At 47.2% G+C, this 20,299-nt stretch overlaps 1 protein-coding gene across 3 annotated transcripts in view; it reads right to left on the bottom strand.

The window, feature by feature from the left end:
* Ccdc93 (CCC complex scaffolding subunit CCDC93) overlaps nt 1–20,299 on the bottom strand; it is a 78,440-nt gene that overhangs the window by 40,251 nt on the left and 17,890 nt on the right. For 2 of the 3 annotated variants that reach the window (XM_075987756.1, XM_075987757.1), the window contains exons 7-11: nt 12,932–13,032; nt 6,826–6,862; nt 6,356–6,448; nt 6,064–6,114; nt 5,105–5,191 (exon numbers count right to left, since the gene is read on the bottom strand). In XM_075987756.1, coding sequence (XP_075843871.1) covers nt 5,105–5,191; nt 6,064–6,114; nt 6,356–6,448; nt 6,826–6,862; nt 12,932–13,032 — 369 coding nt within the window. Of the gene's footprint in view, nt 1–5,104; nt 5,192–6,063; nt 6,115–6,355; nt 6,449–6,825; nt 6,863–11,808; nt 11,827–12,931; nt 13,033–20,299 lie in introns of all 3 variants that reach the window. The other variant, XM_075987755.1, reaches the window with a different exon arrangement.

Raw genomic sequence — 20,299 nt, 5'->3', positions numbered from 1 at the left:
TCTCAAGACACAGGCGAGTTCCTGACCAGCTGCCAGAACACAGAATCAAAAGGTCAGGAGTAGCGGGCCTTCCAAGAGTGATTAGGGAAAAAATACCTTCTATAAATACACCTCTTGAGGACCTAAAAACACATTTCCACACAGCAATGAGATGACGATGGGGACAGCACCCGGGCTCAGATGCTGTGCATGTGTGCACATGGATGGAGATCAGAAGACAACTTGTGGGAGCCAGTTTTCTCCTTCTCCTTCCACCATGATTATCAGACTTGGTGGCATTGGATAAGCCATCTCTCTGGCACTGAGACGCTATATTTTAAAGATAGCTACATGAGAATGTTATAAAATGCTCTGTTGTGACACGAAAAACCATTAGCTACCCCTTCTATAGCTTCCGTGGGCCAAGAAGATGGCTCAGTGGTAAAACGCCCTTGCCATACAAACCCAAAGAGCTGTGTTTGATCCCCACAGCCCAGTTAAAAGTGGAAAAAGAAAACCAACTCCACAAAGTTGTTGTCTGGCTTTACATGTAGAACATGTACACGTGCCCCCTATCTCTCTCTCATACACACACTAATAATAGTAATAAGAAAAGTTAAGAAAAGTAAGAAACCTCAGCGCCCAGCAGCCTTGAGCTGCTGTGTGAGCCCAGGCTGTACCAGGTTCCCTTACTTCTGTGGTCCATTCCCAGCACACTCACCCAAGGCAGCTGGTGGCATGGTGAGCTGGCCCGAGGAAGCACGTGTCACTGCAGACTCGGGAGTCAGAACCATGGACGGCACACACAGTTCCACTTCCCCCCAGTGACCTTCCATCTGGCTAAGGAGACAGGTTTTAAAGCAATGGCTCTCAATCTGTGGGTCACCACCCCTTTGGCAAAATTCTATCTCTAAAAATAGTTACATTATGATTCAGAACAGTAGCAAAATTATAGCTATGAAGTAGCAATGAAAATAACTTTATGACTGGGATCACCACAACATGAGGAACTGTATTAAAGGTCACAACACTGGGAAGCCAAGAACCACTGCTCTTAAGGCAGATGGTCCTACATTTGAACCAGGAATGTTCTAGAGTTGGACAGGAGTGCAGAAATGACTGAGCCTCCATAACCCACACTTTCTCCATCTGAAAAAGGGATCTAGTGTACACTTCTTTACCCAGCACCAACACTTGTAGTATTCAGTGACTTGTTCAGCTAAACAATGGAGTGTAGTCCATGCGCAGACAGGACTAAGTAAGTACGGTGATAGAGGAAGGCCATAAGCAAGAAGACAGCTTGGAAGAATCAAATCATCCTGGGCCAGTGAGATGCTCATTGGGTAAAGGCACTTGTCACCAGGCCTGACATGAGGGGAGGATCCAAGTCGAGAAAGTTGCCTTTGGTCTCCACATGTAAGCAGTGGCAGGCACCCCCGCCCCTCGAGCACACACAAGCACACAAATTAATAAAGTGTAAAAAGAGAAAGAATTAAATGATCTTTTAGAGTGAAAACAAATGTTGGGCTCGGGGGATGATTCAGCACTCCTACAGCAAGCCTGTACAAGCCAGCACAGAGCAAAACACGGGAAGCTCACTTCAAACCATGTCGAATGTGAATGCTGGCTCCTGAGGTTGTCATTTGATCTCCACATGTGTGCTGTGCACATATGTGCACACATCATATACACACGCATAAAAGGAAAGTTGTGAACTAACAGGTTACAAACTACCTACAAAAGACGGCATCAGACTGTGTTTCCAGAAGACAGATCTATCTACACCGTCAGACCTACAGAACCCCCGAGGACCCCATCAGGATCCCACAGAGATATCGGCTAAGGCTGACTTAGTTGGCAAGCGGTAGGTGAGCAGCAGCATTAGGGCGGCCTCTTCCTGCTCTTCCAAGACTAACGGGGTCTCTGGAGCACTGCGCCCTCATCTCTAGAAACAGCAGTGTTACTCCTGAAATAAGCAATCCTGGCAGCAGCAATCAGAGAGGAAACACCAGAGCCCAGTTTCAAGCCAACCCAGGTGCTGAGACAGGGGACAACGAAGCAGTGGGCTTGAGCTGTGTTTGCAGGCCCTTCCTTCTAACATCGAACACAGAGCAAAGACCCACACACTCAGACTCTTCCCCAAAGCGCCCAACACAAACCCGAGCATGATGAGTCCTTCCCCCTTTCCTTTTCCATTCTTCTCCCTCTCCCCTATCTATCCTCCCCTCCCCTCACTTGCCTTCTTTCCTTCCTTCCTTAAATGGTCTAACTTACGGGCTAGCCTCATGCTTCCCTGCTCCTGCATGCCTCCTGTGTACCACAGAGTCTGAGGTGTGACCTTCCTCACCACTAGCAGCAATAAACCCAACACATCTTACCACAACTGGAGGCCAATCTGAAGGCAACCAGTCTTTGGCTAGAGGCACTGACAGAGCAATAAGAAGCAAGCAAACTCAGCAACTGCAGGTTTCATGATGAAACCTGAACCAAAGAGAAGTCTAATAAAACACAGGTTGCTTTGTATTTTAAATTAGATAGAAAAGACGAAAGCAGAGTGCAACTTAAGTGTGTCACAGCGAAACAAAGATATTTGACAAATAGTATTAAGGTAAGTGAATACAAATGGAAAACCAGGACAGATCTATACATTAGAATCACTGAAATCAATGAAGTAGTAATTCCAATATGAGATTAGATCAGAACTTGGGAGGCAGAGGCAGCAGGCAGATCTCTGTGAGTTCGAGGCCAGCCTGGTCTACAGGAGCTAGTTGAAGGACAGGTCCCAAAGCTACAGAGAAATCCTGTTGAAACCTCCCCACCACCGAGAGAGAGAGAGAGAGAGAGAGAGAGAGAGAGAGAGGGAGGGAGGGAGGGAGGGAGGGAGGGAGGGAGGGAGGGAGGGAGGGAGGGAGGGAGGGAGGGAGAGAGAGAGAGATTAGTTAAGGGCCAGTGAGCTGGTTCAGGAGGTGATGCCTACAGCCAAGTCTGATAACCTGAATTCAGACCCTAGGACTCACAGCGTGGGAGGAGAGGACCAATTCCCACAAGCAATTTTCAACCTCTGGCCTGCACATGCATGTCCTACACTAACAAACACACATACACACATGCACACAGACATAGACACAGAAACACAGACACACACAGATCAGAAACACATCTAGTTGCCTTCCCTGTTAAAGGTTGATAAGGATCATTACAGCAATCTAGGACTGCAACAGACTCAGCCTTGCCACTTAGGAGAACAAAGACAGCGGACAATGAGGAAGAATGAGAACTCAAGAACAATCGCAGTGGGTTTTTGATCCTACTGCACGTACTGGCTTTGGGGGAGCCTAGGCAATTTGGATGCTCACCTTAGGAGACCTGGATAGAGGTGGGCGGTCCTTGGGCTTCCCACAGGTCAGGGAACCCTGATTGCTCTTCGAGCAGATGAGGGAGGGTGACTTGATCGGGGGGAGGGGGAGGGAAATGGGAGGCGGTGGCAGGGAGGAGGCAGAAATCCTTAATAAATAAAAAAATTAAAAAAAAAAGACAGGAGACCAGGCCACTTCTAGGCACTGACTTAATTCCTCTTTCTACAACTATGCATTGCAGTCTGCTGAGTTTATAGAACCATTACAGTAAGTGGAATGTTTCCTGGCTCAATCTCTGATGACAATCTGATCACAGGACCTTTGAGTTCTTGAGAGCTGGACAAGAAAATCCACATTCAGAAGCACACATGTGGATGGATGATGGGGAAACAAGACAGCCCACCCTAGACATGCTACTATTCACTGTCCTGCTCGGAAGCGCCATGGCTTGGAGACCCCATCAGGGTCGAGGGAGGCCTCTTCCTCAAGCACACCCTCTTCACAGTCACTACCGAAGGCTAAGTGCAGAGGGCAGAGAGGAACTATTCCATTACCAAAGGATTTGAGACAAGAGAAACAGAATACACTGCTCTGGCAGCCCAGGGAGGGATGAGGCCCCAAGACCCATCTGGTGCTTGATTGTAATGCAAACTAGATGTGATCTAGACTCCCCTAGGAAGGGTGTCTCAGTGAGGAACTGGCTAGATTCCTGTGGGCTCCTGTGGGCATGATGGTGAGGGAATTCCTTAGTGGGGTTAATCAAGAGGGGAAAGTATGCAGGCAGCAATTCAGGGGCTAGGACTGGGCAGAAGAAAAAGGAGAGAGCTGAACACATTCACGCAGTAGTTGATTGCTGTCTGCTCTTGACTGTGGTGTGACCAGTTGCTTCACACGGCTCCCGGCAATGTGGACGGTAACCCGGAACTGTGAGTCTCTTCTCTTGGGAGCTGCTCCTGTGCAGGATGTTATCACCGCATCAGGAAATGAAACAAGGGAGACCTTACCCAGGCCATGGCTCAGCCACCAAACTCAGGCATGTGCAAAATGACTCTTCACTGGGCTGGCCAGTTGGCTCAACACATAAAGGTGCTTACTGCAGGGGCCAGACCTCTCAAGTCCAACCCTGGAACCCCATAAAGGGAGAAAGAGAAAACCTATCCCATAGAGTTGTCCTTTGAGCCCAACATGTATGCTGTGATAATCTGCTTCCCCATACAAACACATTAGTAAATAAAAATTAAAACTATTTAAAAATGATTCAATTCTATATCACTGAAATATTTAAGGTCCCTCTGCCTCTTCTTAGAATGGGAGAAAAAAAGTAACATTGAAATACAACTGAGGTTTTGTTCTTTATACACACTTTTTAATAAAGTCGAGAAAAACTTTCGCCATATCTCCGAAATGGCCAAAAACGCTATTTGTCTGCCCACTTGCCAAGGCACGCCCGTGTTACGAGCAGCCTGGCAGGGAGGGAAAGATGACTGCCTGGTCCGCAGATGCGACATACTAGATGAGATTGCTATTTCAAGACACATATTTTTCCCCTTAATATTTATAGAAAACATGGACCCCTCCCAACAAAATGAATTTAGCTCATGGGCAAACGCTGGCAACTGTGCATGGTCAAGCCTGGTGCTGGTGCTTCTGACAAATGTGGTTCATGAATTCAGCCAGACTCCACGGTTACAAAGGGAAGGAGCTAGGATGCAGGAGGGTAAGGCTGTGGGTGTGACCTGAGCCCCAGGCTCTGGCAGGCGGCAACCTACCTTTCCTGCATACTCAGACACAATCTGCTTGATCTCAGCAGAGCAGAGACCCACGATCTGACCCACGGAGCTTGCGGTGAGACGGCTCTGCAATCAAAGGAGGTTTATCCTCAGGGACGCTTGCCCACCATAGAACTGAGTATGGTTACAAAATACACAGCATTGACCCAGGGAAGTGACTTGCACTTTGACCACTGACTTATCCACAAGACTCAGAACAGAAGTCAGGGCCACTGCTCCATCTCCTGAGTCACTCAGCTGGCTGCGTTAGTTTCCTTGGTTCCTGGAAACCCCTGAAGCCACCCCTCCATCTCCTAAGTCACATAGTGGCTATGCTACCATCCCCTTACTTGTGTCTTGAATACCCTTACCAAACTTTCTCTTGGGCCCTGGGTAGCCCTCCTATCTTCCTCCTCTCCCAGATACCCTTCTAACTTCCCTTAAGACACTGGTCTTCCCTACATGCCCTGGGTACCCTTGGATTCCATCTTCTTCTCCATCTCCATGTCGAGGCCTGGTACTCATAGATGAGAAGTAGAAAAGAAACCATAGGTCCTAAAGTATTTCTTTATTCCCACAGGTTTTTCCTGATCGTCAAATAAATGATCCCATCCAAGGGCATAGCTAATCATTCTTTCAGAAAAGCCTTGACCTGTGAGAGGGCTTCCTGGCAACTCAAGGATGTCATCTCCTACATAGCTGGTTTCAGAAGAAGATGGGTTCCCATGGTTATGGAGAAGCAGGACTGACCTTGCTCTTCCTTAGAGGCCAGTTAGCCACCTCTGCAGGGATATATCGCCCCAACAGTCGCCTTAAACTCTCCCTCTTAGAAGGCCCTAAGGACAAGGCTAGGCATTATAAAAATCTTCCTGCAAAAACGGCAGGGCTCAGGACTGCTGAAGACAGAGGGCTCTAAAGATGGTGTCCCCTGGCCCGGCCTCCATCCCTCCTAGCCTCACCTCCTCACTGGCCATGGCAGTCATCTTGGTCATCAGTGTCTGAATGCGCTGCTGAAAGAGGAAGAGAGCAGTGGTGAGCGGTCTGACCGTGCCCAGAAGCAGGTGCCCGCCCGGGGCTTTGTGGTGGAACCCGAGCTGATGCTTTAATGTGGGCTACTGGTGAGCCTCATAACAGCTCAGAAAAGGGAACTGTGAGGAGAGGAAGGCGGCTGGAGAGGGAGCTGTGGATGGGAGCCCATCTCCCGCCAATGACCCACATGGGGACCTCAGAGGGCCACCACGCAGCACACACCTCCTCAGCTGCTTGAAGCTCATCTTCTTCATGAGCATCCGTTTTCTCTGTGGCCGACAGCCCTGTAGCAAGCGTGGTTTTCTTGTCCTCAGCCTAGAAGGGAAGATGAGGAAAGAGCAGAGCGCCAGAGGTGGAGACTCAGCAGAAATAAGACAAGTGTGCAGAGGCGTAGTCTATGGAAGAAAACCAGCAGGGGCCCAGCCAAAAGAGAACAGGTAATCTAGCGGCTTCAGAGCAGGCTAGGCAGGCATGGGCTGGTGAGCTGCCTGCTGGACTTATCCCTGATCTGTAGCTCTGGGATGCTTCTGTTGGCAGGCTAGAAATACCAAAATGGACAAGCAGGGGACAGAGGTGGCCAGTTCATCTCCAGGGCCCCTGCCTACCTACAGCCTGGTGCTTGATCAGCAGGACCCGTGCTACCCAGCCTACAACTGCTGCCTCCTCCCACCCCCACTCCAGGTCTTCCTTACCTTCTCCGTTTTGCTCTGGCGACTAAATCCGTATCTCCTGTAAGTCGTGAGAAAGAATTACTATTCAGAAATCACAGTAAATCCCAACAAGTGTATTTTTTGACACACGTGCATGTAGAGGCTGGGTAAGCAACACTGGATGTCTCCTCCCTTGGTCCTTTCTAACTCTTTCTGAGACAGTATCTCTCGATGAACGTGGAGCTTACCAGTGTAGCTCGAACGGTTGCCTGGTGAGACCCTGGGCTCTCCTGCCTCTGCCTGCCCAGCACTGGGTTTACAGGAACATAACCTGACACCTGGCTTTCAACCAACATGGGTGCTGGGACTGAGCACCGGCCCTCATGACTATGTGGCAAGCATTTTATCAACTGAGCGTTCTCTCCAGTGCTTGGTTGGATTCTTCTATGAAAAACGCCAAAGAGGATTTAGGCTACTGAGGGCTGGGAGAAAATATTTCAAATGCCTTACCCAGAAACAACCCACCAGGCTTTGACTATGGCCGCTCATGTTATCTGCTGTACTAATGCTATAAACAGAAAGCTAGGATAGTAAGTACAGGGAAACCTTTAAGGGCACTCACTGACCTTCATATCAAGAACTACATCTCGGAACCACACTGCGAGCTGAAAACCTTAAAACATCCCTGCAAACAATGTATTTCCTAAGTCCAAATCAGACTCTAACATTACTGCAATGACTTGAAATCGCACCTGTGTTTTACTTTCAAACACAACCCAAACATAATGTCAGCAGTGTGTACTCACTTCAAAAACCTCAAATTTAAAAGGCGCACAGACACATTCCAGCTTAGTTTATTTTTTTTGCATAAAACAAACAAAACTATGATTTTTTTTTTTAAAAAAAGCAAATACAACACAAAATCAACTCACCCAAAAACAGAAGGTATAGTGCAAACATCGAGGTTCAGATTTTAGTTTGGAAAGGAATAAAATCGCATGCGAGCATTTAAGAAAAAACAGATGAAGGCTTTCCTCTGCCCATACTCGGGACACGCCTGGTCTGGGGTCAGTGGCAGCCCTCAGCACTTGCTGGTGTAGGGTCTGCAGCCTCACCTCTCCTGCTCGTCCACCACCCCTAGCAGACGCAGGTCTCCCATGTTGCCTCCCCATTGTTTCCTCACATCTTCCTTCCTCCTCCAAGGCCCTGCTCAGCCTCATGCAAGCAGCTCTTGCTCCATCTACTGTCCACACAGAGCGTTACACAGCGCCACAACATCTTTCCCCTCACCTGCTCTCTGCTCTAAAATATGTCTGCAAAGTTTCCGTGTGTGCAGTGCACACATACAGAGCCAAGACCTGTCCATCTAGGCCTACACAGGCCCCTACTATGGAAGCTATGACCAATCACGGGAGCGCAAGCCTGTACCCTTCTCCTGGCGGAGGCTGCTGCCTTTACAGTTTGAAGTTTTAACGTTGGTTGAATGAAAAAGTACAAACAAAAAAAAATGCAGAAAGTACAATGTCATAACATTGCCTAATTTTGCCACAGGTTGTCACAGAACTGGAAACACTGTTGGGGAGTGGCCCAAAGTATAGCGGATTTAATCTAAGGCTGAACTTTGTGCCTAAACACCATTCTGTAAAGAACATTATGTCAACCTCTGCAGCCTAATCAGTATTGCCAAGTTAACAGGATAAGGCTACCTCGGAGTTAAATAAGGCAGAAGGACGACAATTTCAGGGTTGCGGAGAGTTGGAATGTTGTAGATAGAACCACACTGTCCTGGGGCTAGCCTTAACCCTCCAGTAGCCATCCACCGCCCACCTCTGATCTGATACAACCATTGGGAAGACTTTAGCAAGCCTCCACTTTCCACTAACCCTGCAGCTAAGGATGCCACCAGATAGCACCTTTGCCCTACAGCACACAACTGCTCATGCAGTTGAAAAAAAAATGTCTTTAGTCCTGTAGTTTCATGTAGGCATTTGCAAATTTGGGCAATCTGATCCATTCCTGGGTTCGGTAACTAACAGTTGATTCAAGGATAAACTACTTTAAAAAAAAAAAAGAATTCACCAACCAAAGGCTGAGTCATCAGATAACATCCAAGGCTTATAGTCATGAGTTCTCCATGTGTCTATAACCCCTGTGCCACCTAATGTCTCCACAGATGTGTGTGTACGTGTGTGTGTGTGTGTGTGCCTTGATTCATGACTTTCTTTGTTTTGTTACTATAAAAGCTTCATGAGGCTTCTTTCATATCGTAACAGGGAATTTGGGGTAACTTAAATCTGTGATTCAAGCCAGGGTCACCCCCCTTTGGCTCCAGAAGAGAACTATCTTTTATTCCCTGGGGGGTGAAAGCTAGTTTTCTGTGTCAACCTCTGAATCTGGGTGACTCAGTTCAACAGTCCAGCCTGGGAAGCTCCCATCTACTCCACACACAGAGGGGCTACATCAGGGTTTTACTAGACTCCTTTATTGTTTGAGAGTGCATGCATGTATGTCTGTCTGTCTGTCTGTCCACCTTCCTTTTACAGCAGGCTCTTTCATTGGTCTGGATGCACCCATTAGACTAGGCTGGCCACAGCGAGCCCGGGGATGTTTCCACTGCTGCCTGTCTAGCCCCGAAAGTACAAGGGATGCTCCCATGTGCAGCTCTTTACTCCCATGTGCAGCTCTTTATTACCATGTGCAGCTCTTTACTCCCATGTGCAGCTCTTTACTCCCATGTGCAGCTCTTTACTACCATGTGCAGCTCTTTACTCCCATGTGCAGCTCTTTACTCCCATGTGCAGCTCTTTACTCCCATGTGCAGCTCTTTACTCCCATGTGCAGCTCTTTACTCCCATGTGCAGCTCTTTACTCCCATGTGCAGCTCTTTACTCCCATGTGCAGCTCTTTACTCCCATGTGCAGCTCTTTACTCCCATGTGCAGCTCTTTACTCCCATGTGCAGCTCTTTACTCCCATGTGCAGCTCTTTACTCCCATGTGCAGCTCTTTACTCCCATGTGCAGCTCTTTACTCCCATGTGCAGCTCTTTACTACCATGTGCAGCTCTTTACTCCCATGTGCAGCTCTTTACTCCCATGTGCAGCTCTTTACTCCCATGTGCAGCTCTTTACTCCCATGTGCAGCTCTTTACTCCCATGTGCAGCTCTTTACTCCCATGTGCAGCTCTTTACTCCCATGTGCAGCTCTTTACTCCCATGTGCAGCTCTTTACTCCCATGTGCAGCTCTTTACTCCCATGTGCAGCTCTTTACTCCCATGTGCAGCTCTTTACTCCCATGTGCAGCTCTTTACTCCCATGTGCAGCTCTTTACTCCCATGTGCAGCTCTTTACTCCCATGTGCAGCTCTTTACTCCCATGTGCAGCTCTTTACTCCCATGTGCAGCTCTTTACTACCATGTGCAGCTCTTTACTCCCATGTGCAGCTCTTTACTCCCATGTGCAGCTCTTTACTCCCATGTGCAGCTCTTTATTACCATGTGCAGCTCTTTACTCCCATGTGCAGCTCTTTACTACCATGTGCAGCTCTTTACTCCCATGTGCAGCTCTTTACTCCCATGTGCAGCTCTTTACTCCCATGTGCAGCTCTTTACTCCCATGTGCAGCTCTTTACTACCATGTGCAGCTCTTTACTCCCATGTGCAGCTCTTTACTCCCATGTGCAGCTCTTTACTCCCATGTGCAGCTCTTTATTACCATGTGCAGCTCTTTACTCCCATGTGCAGCTCTTTACTCCCATGTGCAGCTCTTTACTCCCATGTGCAGCTCTTTACTCCCATGTGCAGCTCTTTACTCCCATGTGCAGCTCTTTACTCCCATGTGCAGCTCTTTACTCCCATGTGCAGCTCTTTACTCCCATGTGCAGCTCTTTACTCCCATGTGCAGCTCTTTACTCCCATGTGCAGCTCTTTATTACCATGTGCAGCTCTTTACTCCCATGTGCAGCTCTTTACTCCCATGTGCAGCTCTTTACTCCCATGTGCAGCTCTTTACTCCCATGTGCAGCTCTTTACTCCCATGTGCAGCTCTTTATTACCATGTGCAGCTCTTTATTACCATGTGCAGCTCTTTACTCCCATGTGCAGCTCTTTACTCCCATGTGCAGCTCTTTACTACCATGTGCAGCTCTTTACTCCCATGTGCAGCTCTTTACTCCCATGTGCAGCTCTTTACTCCCATGTGCAGCTCTTTACTCCCATGTGCAGCTCTTTACTCCCATGTGCAGCTCTTTACTCCCATGTGCAGCTCTTTACTGTGGTCCTGGGGGCTGAAGTGTAGTCCTCACGACGGTAAAGCGAGCGCTTTACCTAACGAGCCATCTCTCCAGGATTTAACTAATCATTTTTAACAAGGGGCCGTGTAGTTTAATTTTGTACAGTTCCTGCCCCCTCTCAAAATTATGTCCCCGGTCTGAATGGTCCCTGAACTGAAAAACACATTCAATTCTCAGCAGCAAATGATGAGTTGGGAGGATGGGCACCACACAGGACTGGGACCAGAGAGAACTCAGTGGCTTTTGAAACACACGAGTTTCAACTGTGGGAAGGAAAGAGACTCGACCTCAGACTATCACCTCAAAACAAGCAAATAAACAAAACCAAACAGCACAGCATGAGAGGCAGGCGAGACGGCTCAGTGGGTAAAGGCGCTTGTCATGCAAGCCTGAAGACCCGAGTTCAATTCCTGGAGTCCACATAGAGGTGGAAGGCGCTTGTCATGCAAGCCTGAAGACCTGAGTTCAATTCCTAGAGTCCACATAGAGGTGGAAGGCGAGAGCTGACTCCTGTAAGCTGTCCCCTGCCCCCCATAATAACAGTAACAATAAGCACAGCCTTCCTTCGAAAAGCTGGAACAGTAAGTCTCATTTCCTCTTGTTTACCACTGTTTCCCAGAGGAGGGGGCCATGAGACACTCAGGGAGATGCCCGTGAGAAAGAGTTAGTGTCAGCCACACAACAAGGTAGGCACACTCTGCCACACACAGGCAGGAAGCACAGGGCACATACTCACATCAAGGGATTGGTCACCCTGGGTAGAGAACGTAGGTCATAAGGGAAGGTTAATATCCAGTGTTGAGCAAAGTCCTGTTCTTGCGTGTTTTTAAAAGTGAGGGTGTAAAAGTAAAACCCTTTCTTAAGAACAAAATAATTTTAAGACGTAATAAAACTTATTATTAAAGTTTTCATTTTTCTAGTCAGAGCAATCTTTGCCCCAAACCAAGAGAATTTCTGTAGGGCCCAAGGGGACCGCTGCAGGTGCTCTGTGGACTGTTTAAAGGCAGGGCCAGGAAACGCATGCGAGTCCTGCTCTCAGCACCACCAATTCCCCAAGGAGGCCAGAACACAAACTTCAACCTGAAAGTCATAGCTGCAAACCGTAAACTCAATCAGGCAGCAGCTAGCTCTGTGTGTGTGTGTGTGTGTGTGTGTGTGTGTGTGTGTGTGTGTGTGTGTGTGTGTGTGTATACAGGGTCTCACTACATAGCCTCGGCTAGTCTGAAACCCACTCTGTAGATCAGGCTGGCCTCACTGAGACCTGCCTGCCTCGGCCTCCCGAGTGCTCAGACTATCAGCATGCCTCACCATTTCAGCAGCAGCTGTCCAATTTTAACTGAGAAGAAAGGAATTCGTAGCTTGCTGGCTTTCCCTTCCTCCCTCCCTCTCTTTCTTCCTCCTTTAGTCCGATACTCCTTCCTTTCCTCTCTCCGTCCCTCCTCCCTTCCTGAAATGGAGAGACTTTGTTAAGAAAGCAAAGGTGTCCCAGGGATGGAGAGAACCAGTGAGCGGGCACAGAAACTCAGAAGGCCTTTATGTTTGCTTTGTTTGTTAGTCCAGGGAAGGAGAAGCTAGAGAACAACCTTGCTCCTCAGGACATGGTCCACCCTGGTTTTCAAGGCAGGGTCTCCCATTGGCTTGGAGCTCACCCAGTAGTCTTAGTTCAGGCTGTCTGGCCAGGGAGCCCCAGGATCTTCCTGTCTCTACCTCCTCAGCAGTGGGGTAACAAGTGGTTCTGGGGACTAGACTCAGTTCCTCCTGCTGCAAGGCAAGTACTTCTGACTATGTGACAACTCCGGCCCCAGCCTGACTCGGAAATAGTGTCATGAAATAGGTGTGGAACAGCACCCTCTCCATACCTGCCGTACTCCAAAAGCGTGGAGTGGACTCGGGACTCCTCGTCCAGCAGCTCCTCCGCTCCCTGCTGCCGTCTGTACTTGCGACGGGGCTTGTAGGTGTCCTGAGGAGACAAGAAAGGCATGGAGCGTGAGAGGCTCCCCAGGACTGTGGCTGGTGCCTCCAGTCACTCGGGAAGTAGACCTTTAATACAGAATGGTTGGCTCACATCAGGGGCCACAGACACAGAGACTCTAGGTCAGGCTGGCCTGCGAGCCTGTCTGGGGGACTGTCTGGCTTGCTTTAATCCATGTGGGTAGACTGAGCCTCAAGGTGGGCATCACCATTCCCTGGGTGGATCCTTAGACTGCATAAGAGAGAGAAAGCAGGCCAAGCATGCATCCTCTCTGGTCCTGACTGTGCCGTGACTGCCTGCCTTCAGTTCCTGCCTTGACTGCCCCACAATAATGGACCATAACCTGGAAGTTCAAGCCAAAGAAACCCTTTCTCTCCTAATTTCTTTCTTTTTTTTTTTATTTTTTGGTCAGGCTGTCTTTATAACAGCAACAGAAAGGGAACTAGAGCACAACGCTTAGGAAAGCTTAGGAAGCTAAGCTGGGGCTGCCTCCACCCCTGCGAGCCGACCACAAGCCTCCCCTGCCAGGGCGGAAGTTCTCTGGCGAGACCAGCCTTTGCACTATTTGTGTTCTTCTTTTCTTTCTCTCTCTCCTTCCTTCCTTTTGTAGCTGAGGATGGCCTGGAACTTCTGATCCTCCCGCCTCCAGCTGCAGAACGCAGTTACAGACTCACGTACTGCCTGCCACATCTGGCTTTTGCACTTGGGAGTGGAGGGACCAAGCTCAGGTCATTTTAGCAGTGTTTCCTTAATTCCATACTTTATACTGTGACTGTTAGTTTTAATTGCCAATGCCACACAATCTAGAGTCACCTGAGAAGAGACTCTCATAAAGAACTGTCTAGATCAGGTCGGCCTGTGGTCACGGCCATGAGGAATGTTCTTTAAAACCTCAGTCCAGCTGAGCACCATTGCATGAGCAGAAAAGGCTGCTGAGGACCAAGGGCACATGATCTCAATCTGTGGTCTGGCTGTGTCTGTGGCTTTTAAGGTCCTGCCTTGACCTCTGTAATGATGGACTGCAACCTGGAGTGGCGCCCTCAAATAAACTAAAATAAACTAACTCCCTCTCGCCTTCCGCTAAGATGCTTTATTGTGACAACAGAAAAGGAAACTACAGCATGCAGCTTACTTCTTAAGCAAGGAACAACAAAACAAGCAAACACAGAAACAAAACACCTCATTCTGTTAATGTCGCCAAGTAAATTCATATTACAGCTTATGTTTAACCTTAAAATTTTTTTTGTGCAGTAAAAGGAAGGAAGCCATATTATTTTGAATAGAAAACAAAGGATCCCAGGACTATTCATTGGAAAGTCTAGACTTCTGAACTATGGAGTCCTCCTGCCCCCCGGCACACACACAGGCACTGGACTCCACAGAACGCATTTATGTCAGGAGTCATTTCAGGCTTCTCCTTTCTCACAGGGCCTTGAAGTAAAAACTTTGAGACACAAAACTTAAAGTTAACCAAAACATTCCATGCTAACCTTGAAGACTCAAGCTCCGGAAAGCACCACAGAGTGTCTTCATTGCTTGCTGCTTATCACTAACAGCAGGTGTTCTAGCCACTGACCGTGCAACTGCCCCGCTTTGCTGCCCAGCTGCCGAATGAATCCCTTCCCCAGGTCCCCCTGCCCAAGTTCCTCACTGAGGAGTATTTAAGACTAAAGCTTGCTTCAATAAAGGAAGACCTTGACAAATTGAGAACAGAATCCTGTTTTGCTTGCTTGGTCTTCTTTCCCTTTCTCTCCCATGTTCTTTCAGGTAGTGCCCCTTCAGACCCTGGAATAACTGGACCTGCTGGCCTTTTCAGTCTTCTTGTTTGATGATCTTGCTTCCTGCCTCCACCATTTTGTTTTATCCAAATTCCTGCCTATTCTTATTCTAGCACCAGCCTGTTAAGATCCTTATGCAAACTCTTTGTTTTTTTACAATTATACTAAATTTCTGGATGACTTTAGAAGAGCAATATCTTAGGGCTGAAGTGATGGCTCAGCAGTTAAGAGCACTGGCTGCTCTTCTAGAGGATCTGAGTTCAATTCCCAGCACCCACATGGCAGTTTATAACTGTAACTCCAGTTCCAGGGGATCTGACACCCTCACACAGACATGCATGCGGTAAAACACCAATGCACAGAAAGTAAGAATAAAAAAGAACAGCGTCTTTATCATGCTGCCTTGTTGTGAAATAAAGGGCTTATGTCTCCTCTGTACTTCTCAACACGGCTTTCCACGGGAACAGGCACTGAATGGCTGACCTTCCAGAGTGCCAGCCACAAACCAGAACGCTATCAGACCTGTGTACACACCAAACGTCCTAAAGGTCTCTACAGTGAAGGAGACTTCAATTCCTTCAGGATCTAGCACTGAAAATGTAAAATGGTTGTTGTGGTTTGAATGTAAACTGTTCCCGACAAGCATGAGGGTTTGAACACTCGGGCCCAGCTGAGCTGTTTGGGAAGATTATGGGACCTTCAGGAGGCACAGCCTTGATGGAAGAAGTATGTGATGGGGTGCATCTGAGCGTAACCCTACTTCCTGTTCTCTCTCTGCTTTGTGTGTGGATGAAATGGGACTGATCTGCTTCCGGGCTGCCGTGACTTCCCCACCATGATGGACTCCATCTCTTTGCAACTGTAAACCAAAATAAACCCTTTTATGTCAAAGTTTCTTTCTGTTCAGGGATTTTGTCACAGGGACAAACCCGCTAGTGGACTACACCTGTAAACAAAGGTGTTGTTAAACTTAACTAACTAAAAGCTGAAGAAGACTAAAATGCCCTGTAATTTTTTGCTGACTTTAAAAATTACTAGAGTTTTTTTTTTTTTTAAATTTCCCCCCTTTTATGACCAAGGCTGGCTTCAAACTCCCTGTCTTAAGAAATTCTCTTGCTCCGGCCTCCAGAGCAGTGGGACTACAGGTACATGCCTGGCTCGAGCTGTCTTAGTTATAAACACACAGTATGGTAACTAGAGAGCTATTTTATATGGCATACCTTCTGGCTGAATGTGCTCGTATACGTACATGTGCATATATATCTATACGGCATCTATCTTGAACAAGATTGTGGGACGATGTGTGCGCATGTGTGTGAACATGACAACATGTGTGAACGTGAACAGAACATGTTCAATAACCACTAGTCTCCTCCTCCTGCTGGCCTGATTTGTCATTTTACGCCAATAAATGTCCTTCCTGACTGCTGAGATGGCGGCCAGCAGTCATTCAGGAAAATTACCTGGGGCTCTGTATGTGGACGGGTGGACACTGCGCCAGTACATGACTGTCCCTAGCCAACCCCAAGATCAGCACTTGGACAGCCCTTTTAAATTAGCACTTTACTCCAGTTAGAACTGTTCCCTTGAGATAATCTAGCTTACCGGGCTTCAGTTTATGTTTCTTTATGAAAAGTTCTGAGTGTCTGTCACACACACATAACCTCAACTTTTATTCACTGTGTGTGCTCATGCTTGCGCATGTAAAGGTCAGAGGTTAACTTGAGGGAGTCGGTTCTCCCTATAGGGCTGGAACTCAGGTTTGGCAGCAAGACCCGTTACCCACTAAGCCATCACTGACCCATCTCAGTTTTTGCAGAAAATATCCAGCCTGATGCTTGAGGGCTGTTCTCATAAGGTTCTGCCACAAATACCCCCTAGTTTGCCCCAGTGTCCACACAAATATCAAACTATAAATAACACCAACCAGACTTATACAGAAATGAAAACCAGAACGAACCCGACACAGTGACTGGATATAATTTAATTTCTACCAAATTCTCCTGTTATAATAGCACTGCATAATTAAGCTTAACTGCTATTCTCCTCAGTTACCATTGAGAGAGCCAATGACTCAAGACAGGAAATTGGATTCCGCTAAAGAAAAGACTTCAAAACAATAGCACAGGCAAACCCAGAGCCAAGGGACAGCTTGCTCTGTAAAGTGATAGAAGGCTGATGGCTTCACATGCATCTCACCTTTGACACCACTAGGAGGCAGAGGCAGAGTATGCAGTATTATTTTCAATTTAATACTAAAGAAGCAGGGACCGGAGATGCAGCTCTGTTGCTAGAGTGCCTGCCTGGCATTCGTGAGGCCCTGAGTTCTACCCTCAGAACTTCATGAATGGGCTGCGGTAGCACACGCCTATAACTGAGGAAGTGAATCAGAAGTTCAGTGTTGAACCTTATAGAGGGAAAAGTGGGAAGTACACTTGAACGCATTGGCACAGGAGACCACTTCCTGAATATAACCCCAGCAGCACAGACACTGAGAGAAACAATTAATTTTCTGAAACTAAAAAGCTTCTGTAAAGCAAAGAACATGGTCAACAAGAAAAAACGACAGCCTAACCTCACATCAGATTGAGGTCTGATCTCCAAAATATATAAAGAACTCAAGAAATTGGTCACCAAAAGAACACATAATCCAATAAAAAAAAATGAAGTACAGACCTAAACAGAGAACTCTCAACAGAGGAATTTAAAATGGTTGAAAGACACTTAAGGAAATGTTCAACATCCTTAGCCATCAGAGAAATGCAAATCAAAACAACTCTGAGATTCCATCTTACACCTGTAAAGAATGGCCAAGATCAAAAACACCAATAATAACTTATGCTGGAGAGGTTATGGGGTAAGGGGAACACTCCTGCATTGCTGGTGGGAGTGCAAGCTTGTACAACCCCTTTGGATGTCAAGGTGGCAATTTCTCAGAAAATTAGGTAACAACCTTCGTCAAGACCCAGCAATATCACTATTGGGTATATACCAAAAGGATGCTCAATCATGCCACAAGGACATGTGCTCAACTGTGTTCATAGCAGCTTTGTTTGTCATAGCCAGAACCTGGAAACAACCTAAATGCCTCTCAACTGAAGAATGGATAAGGAAAATGTGGTACATTTACACAATGGAGTACTACACAGCAGAAAAAATAATGACATCTTGAATTTTGCAGGAAAATGGATGGAGCTAGAAAACATTATTTTGAGTGAGGTAACCCACACCCAGAAAGACAATTATCACATGTACTCACTCATAGGTGGTTTTTAGACATAAAGCAAAGAAAACCAGTCTACACAATCCCAGAGAACTTAGACAACAATGAGGACACTAAGAAAGACTAACATAGATCTAATCTACATGGGAAGTAGAAAAAAAACAAGATTTCCTGAGTAAATTGGGAGCTTGGGGACCTTGGGGGAGGGTTGAAGGGGAGAGGGAGAGGCAGGAAAGGGAGCAGGGAAAAATGTAGAACTCAATAAAAATCAATAATAATAATAATAATAATAATAATAATAATAAAGATGTTCAGTGTCATCCTCAGTTACATAGTGATGCCAAGGGCAGTTCGGGGTGGGGGAACACGAGATCCTATCTCAGTGAAAAAACAGAACAAAACAAACCCATAAGTGAAATAATTTGTTTAAGATTCTAGGATAGTATTGGGCCTTGGATAGATTCTCCAGGACACCATTAGGATAACATTAACCTGGGTTAGCATTGGGCCTGGGTTGGCATTAGCCTAAGACAGAATTAGCCTACAATAACGTTAGGATTAGTACAGCATTAGTCTAGGACAGCACTAGCCCCCAGGTATTAGGGCTTCTAATCTCAAGGCTTTTCTATTAACTGGCACGTGCTAGTCACTCGAGCGCCCCCAGGCCGCCTCCCCAGCTGATCTTCTCACAAGACTTAGTGTACATGCCTACTGTAAAGAGCTACTGCTAAATCCATCTTCCGAGAGGAAGGCATCTTCTCCCGTCTCTGCCACTAATGGCCTCTGTGACGGCAAGAGAGGCAGTTCCCTTCAACAGGCCTCAGACAGGTTCCCAGCTACAGAGTGAGGTGAACTAAATTTTATAGGATATGCCTGTGTCTCATTCACTGTTAACATGATTGTGTCAATCCGAGTCTGACAGCAACAAACAATACTGTCTGACATATGACTATGTTCATTTTTAAAAAGTTTCACAGAGCCAGCCACGGCGTTCAGGGGGTAAAAGTCATTACCGCTGAGCCTTAAGACTGTGGTCTAGTCGCTGGGACCCACATGGTGGAAGGAGCACCCCACTGCACATGGGTACCCACACATATATACATATACCATAAAGAAAGCAAAACATTTTTTAAAGTTTATACAGAATCAACTTTACTCTTTTTTCTTTCTGTACATTTGTGTTTGGGGTGCACATGACTGTGGAGGCTCCAGGGCAGTCCTGGGAGTTCCCCTCTGTTGCTTCCTACCTTGTTTGGTTGTTGTTTTAAATGACATTTTATTTGTTTGTTTATTTAGCATGTGTGCAAATGCCTGGATCACCCAGATGCAGGCACATGCCACAGCCTGGAGGTGGAGGTCAAAGACAACTGGTGGGGGGTTGTATGAGACAGGGTCTCGCACTTTTACCAAAATGCACAGCAAGGCTGTCTTCCAGCAGTGCCAGGGTCCTCCTGTCCTTGCCTCTGCCAACTGGATGTCAAGCTCATGTCACCACACCTGTCCTTCCATGTGGGCTCTAGAGAGCACTTCCCATTGAGTCATCTCTCCTGCCAGACTGATTTGCTATAAACACCTGCCAGGCCAGCACTGGCTTCTCCCTAGCTCTGCCCACCGTTCTAGTTTTCTGTTAGAGACAAACCTGCAGAGTCTACACTTTTATTACACTATTTATCTTGTGTGCATGGCTGGGGAGGGAACATACATGTGCCATGGTGCACATGAAGAGGTCAGAGGACAAACCGTGGGGGTCAGTTCTCTCCTTCCACCACGGATTCAGGGTATGGGACTCAAGTTCGGGTGGTTAGCTTAGTGTCCTTATCACAGAGCCATCTCACTGGTCCTGAGTTTAAACAACCTGCCCGTGGCTAACAAGGCATTAAGAGATAGAGACAAAATGATACCGAATGGGACTCTTCAGGTACTTCTCCCCCTCACTCTGATATCTCTCCTTGCAGGCTCTGAAATTTTGCCTTGGCAAGTGATAAGGACAGGTAAGAAAAATTAAGGTGACCCTTGAAACAAAGAATGCCTGTGTATCAGATGGCAGCTTTCCTCGCAGGGATGGTTACAGCTGCTTCCATCTGTCACAGAGACACCCCTAGGCTCACATCTGAAATGGCAGGGCAGGGAGATCACCACTGAATGTCAAACCTGTGAGCGCTGCCCTTGCAATTGCCAGGGACAACTTCTTCATTGGAATCCAGAGACATAAAGCACCACAACCAATCCTGGGTTCTACATTCAAAGGCTCCAG

The sequence above is a fragment of the Microtus pennsylvanicus genome, chromosome 10, assembly GCF_037038515.1.
Source record: "Microtus pennsylvanicus isolate mMicPen1 chromosome 10, mMicPen1.hap1, whole genome shotgun sequence".
Classification (NCBI taxonomy): Eukaryota; Metazoa; Chordata; class Mammalia; order Rodentia; family Cricetidae; genus Microtus; species Microtus pennsylvanicus.
This window is presented reverse-complemented; position numbering and strand designations above follow the sequence as displayed.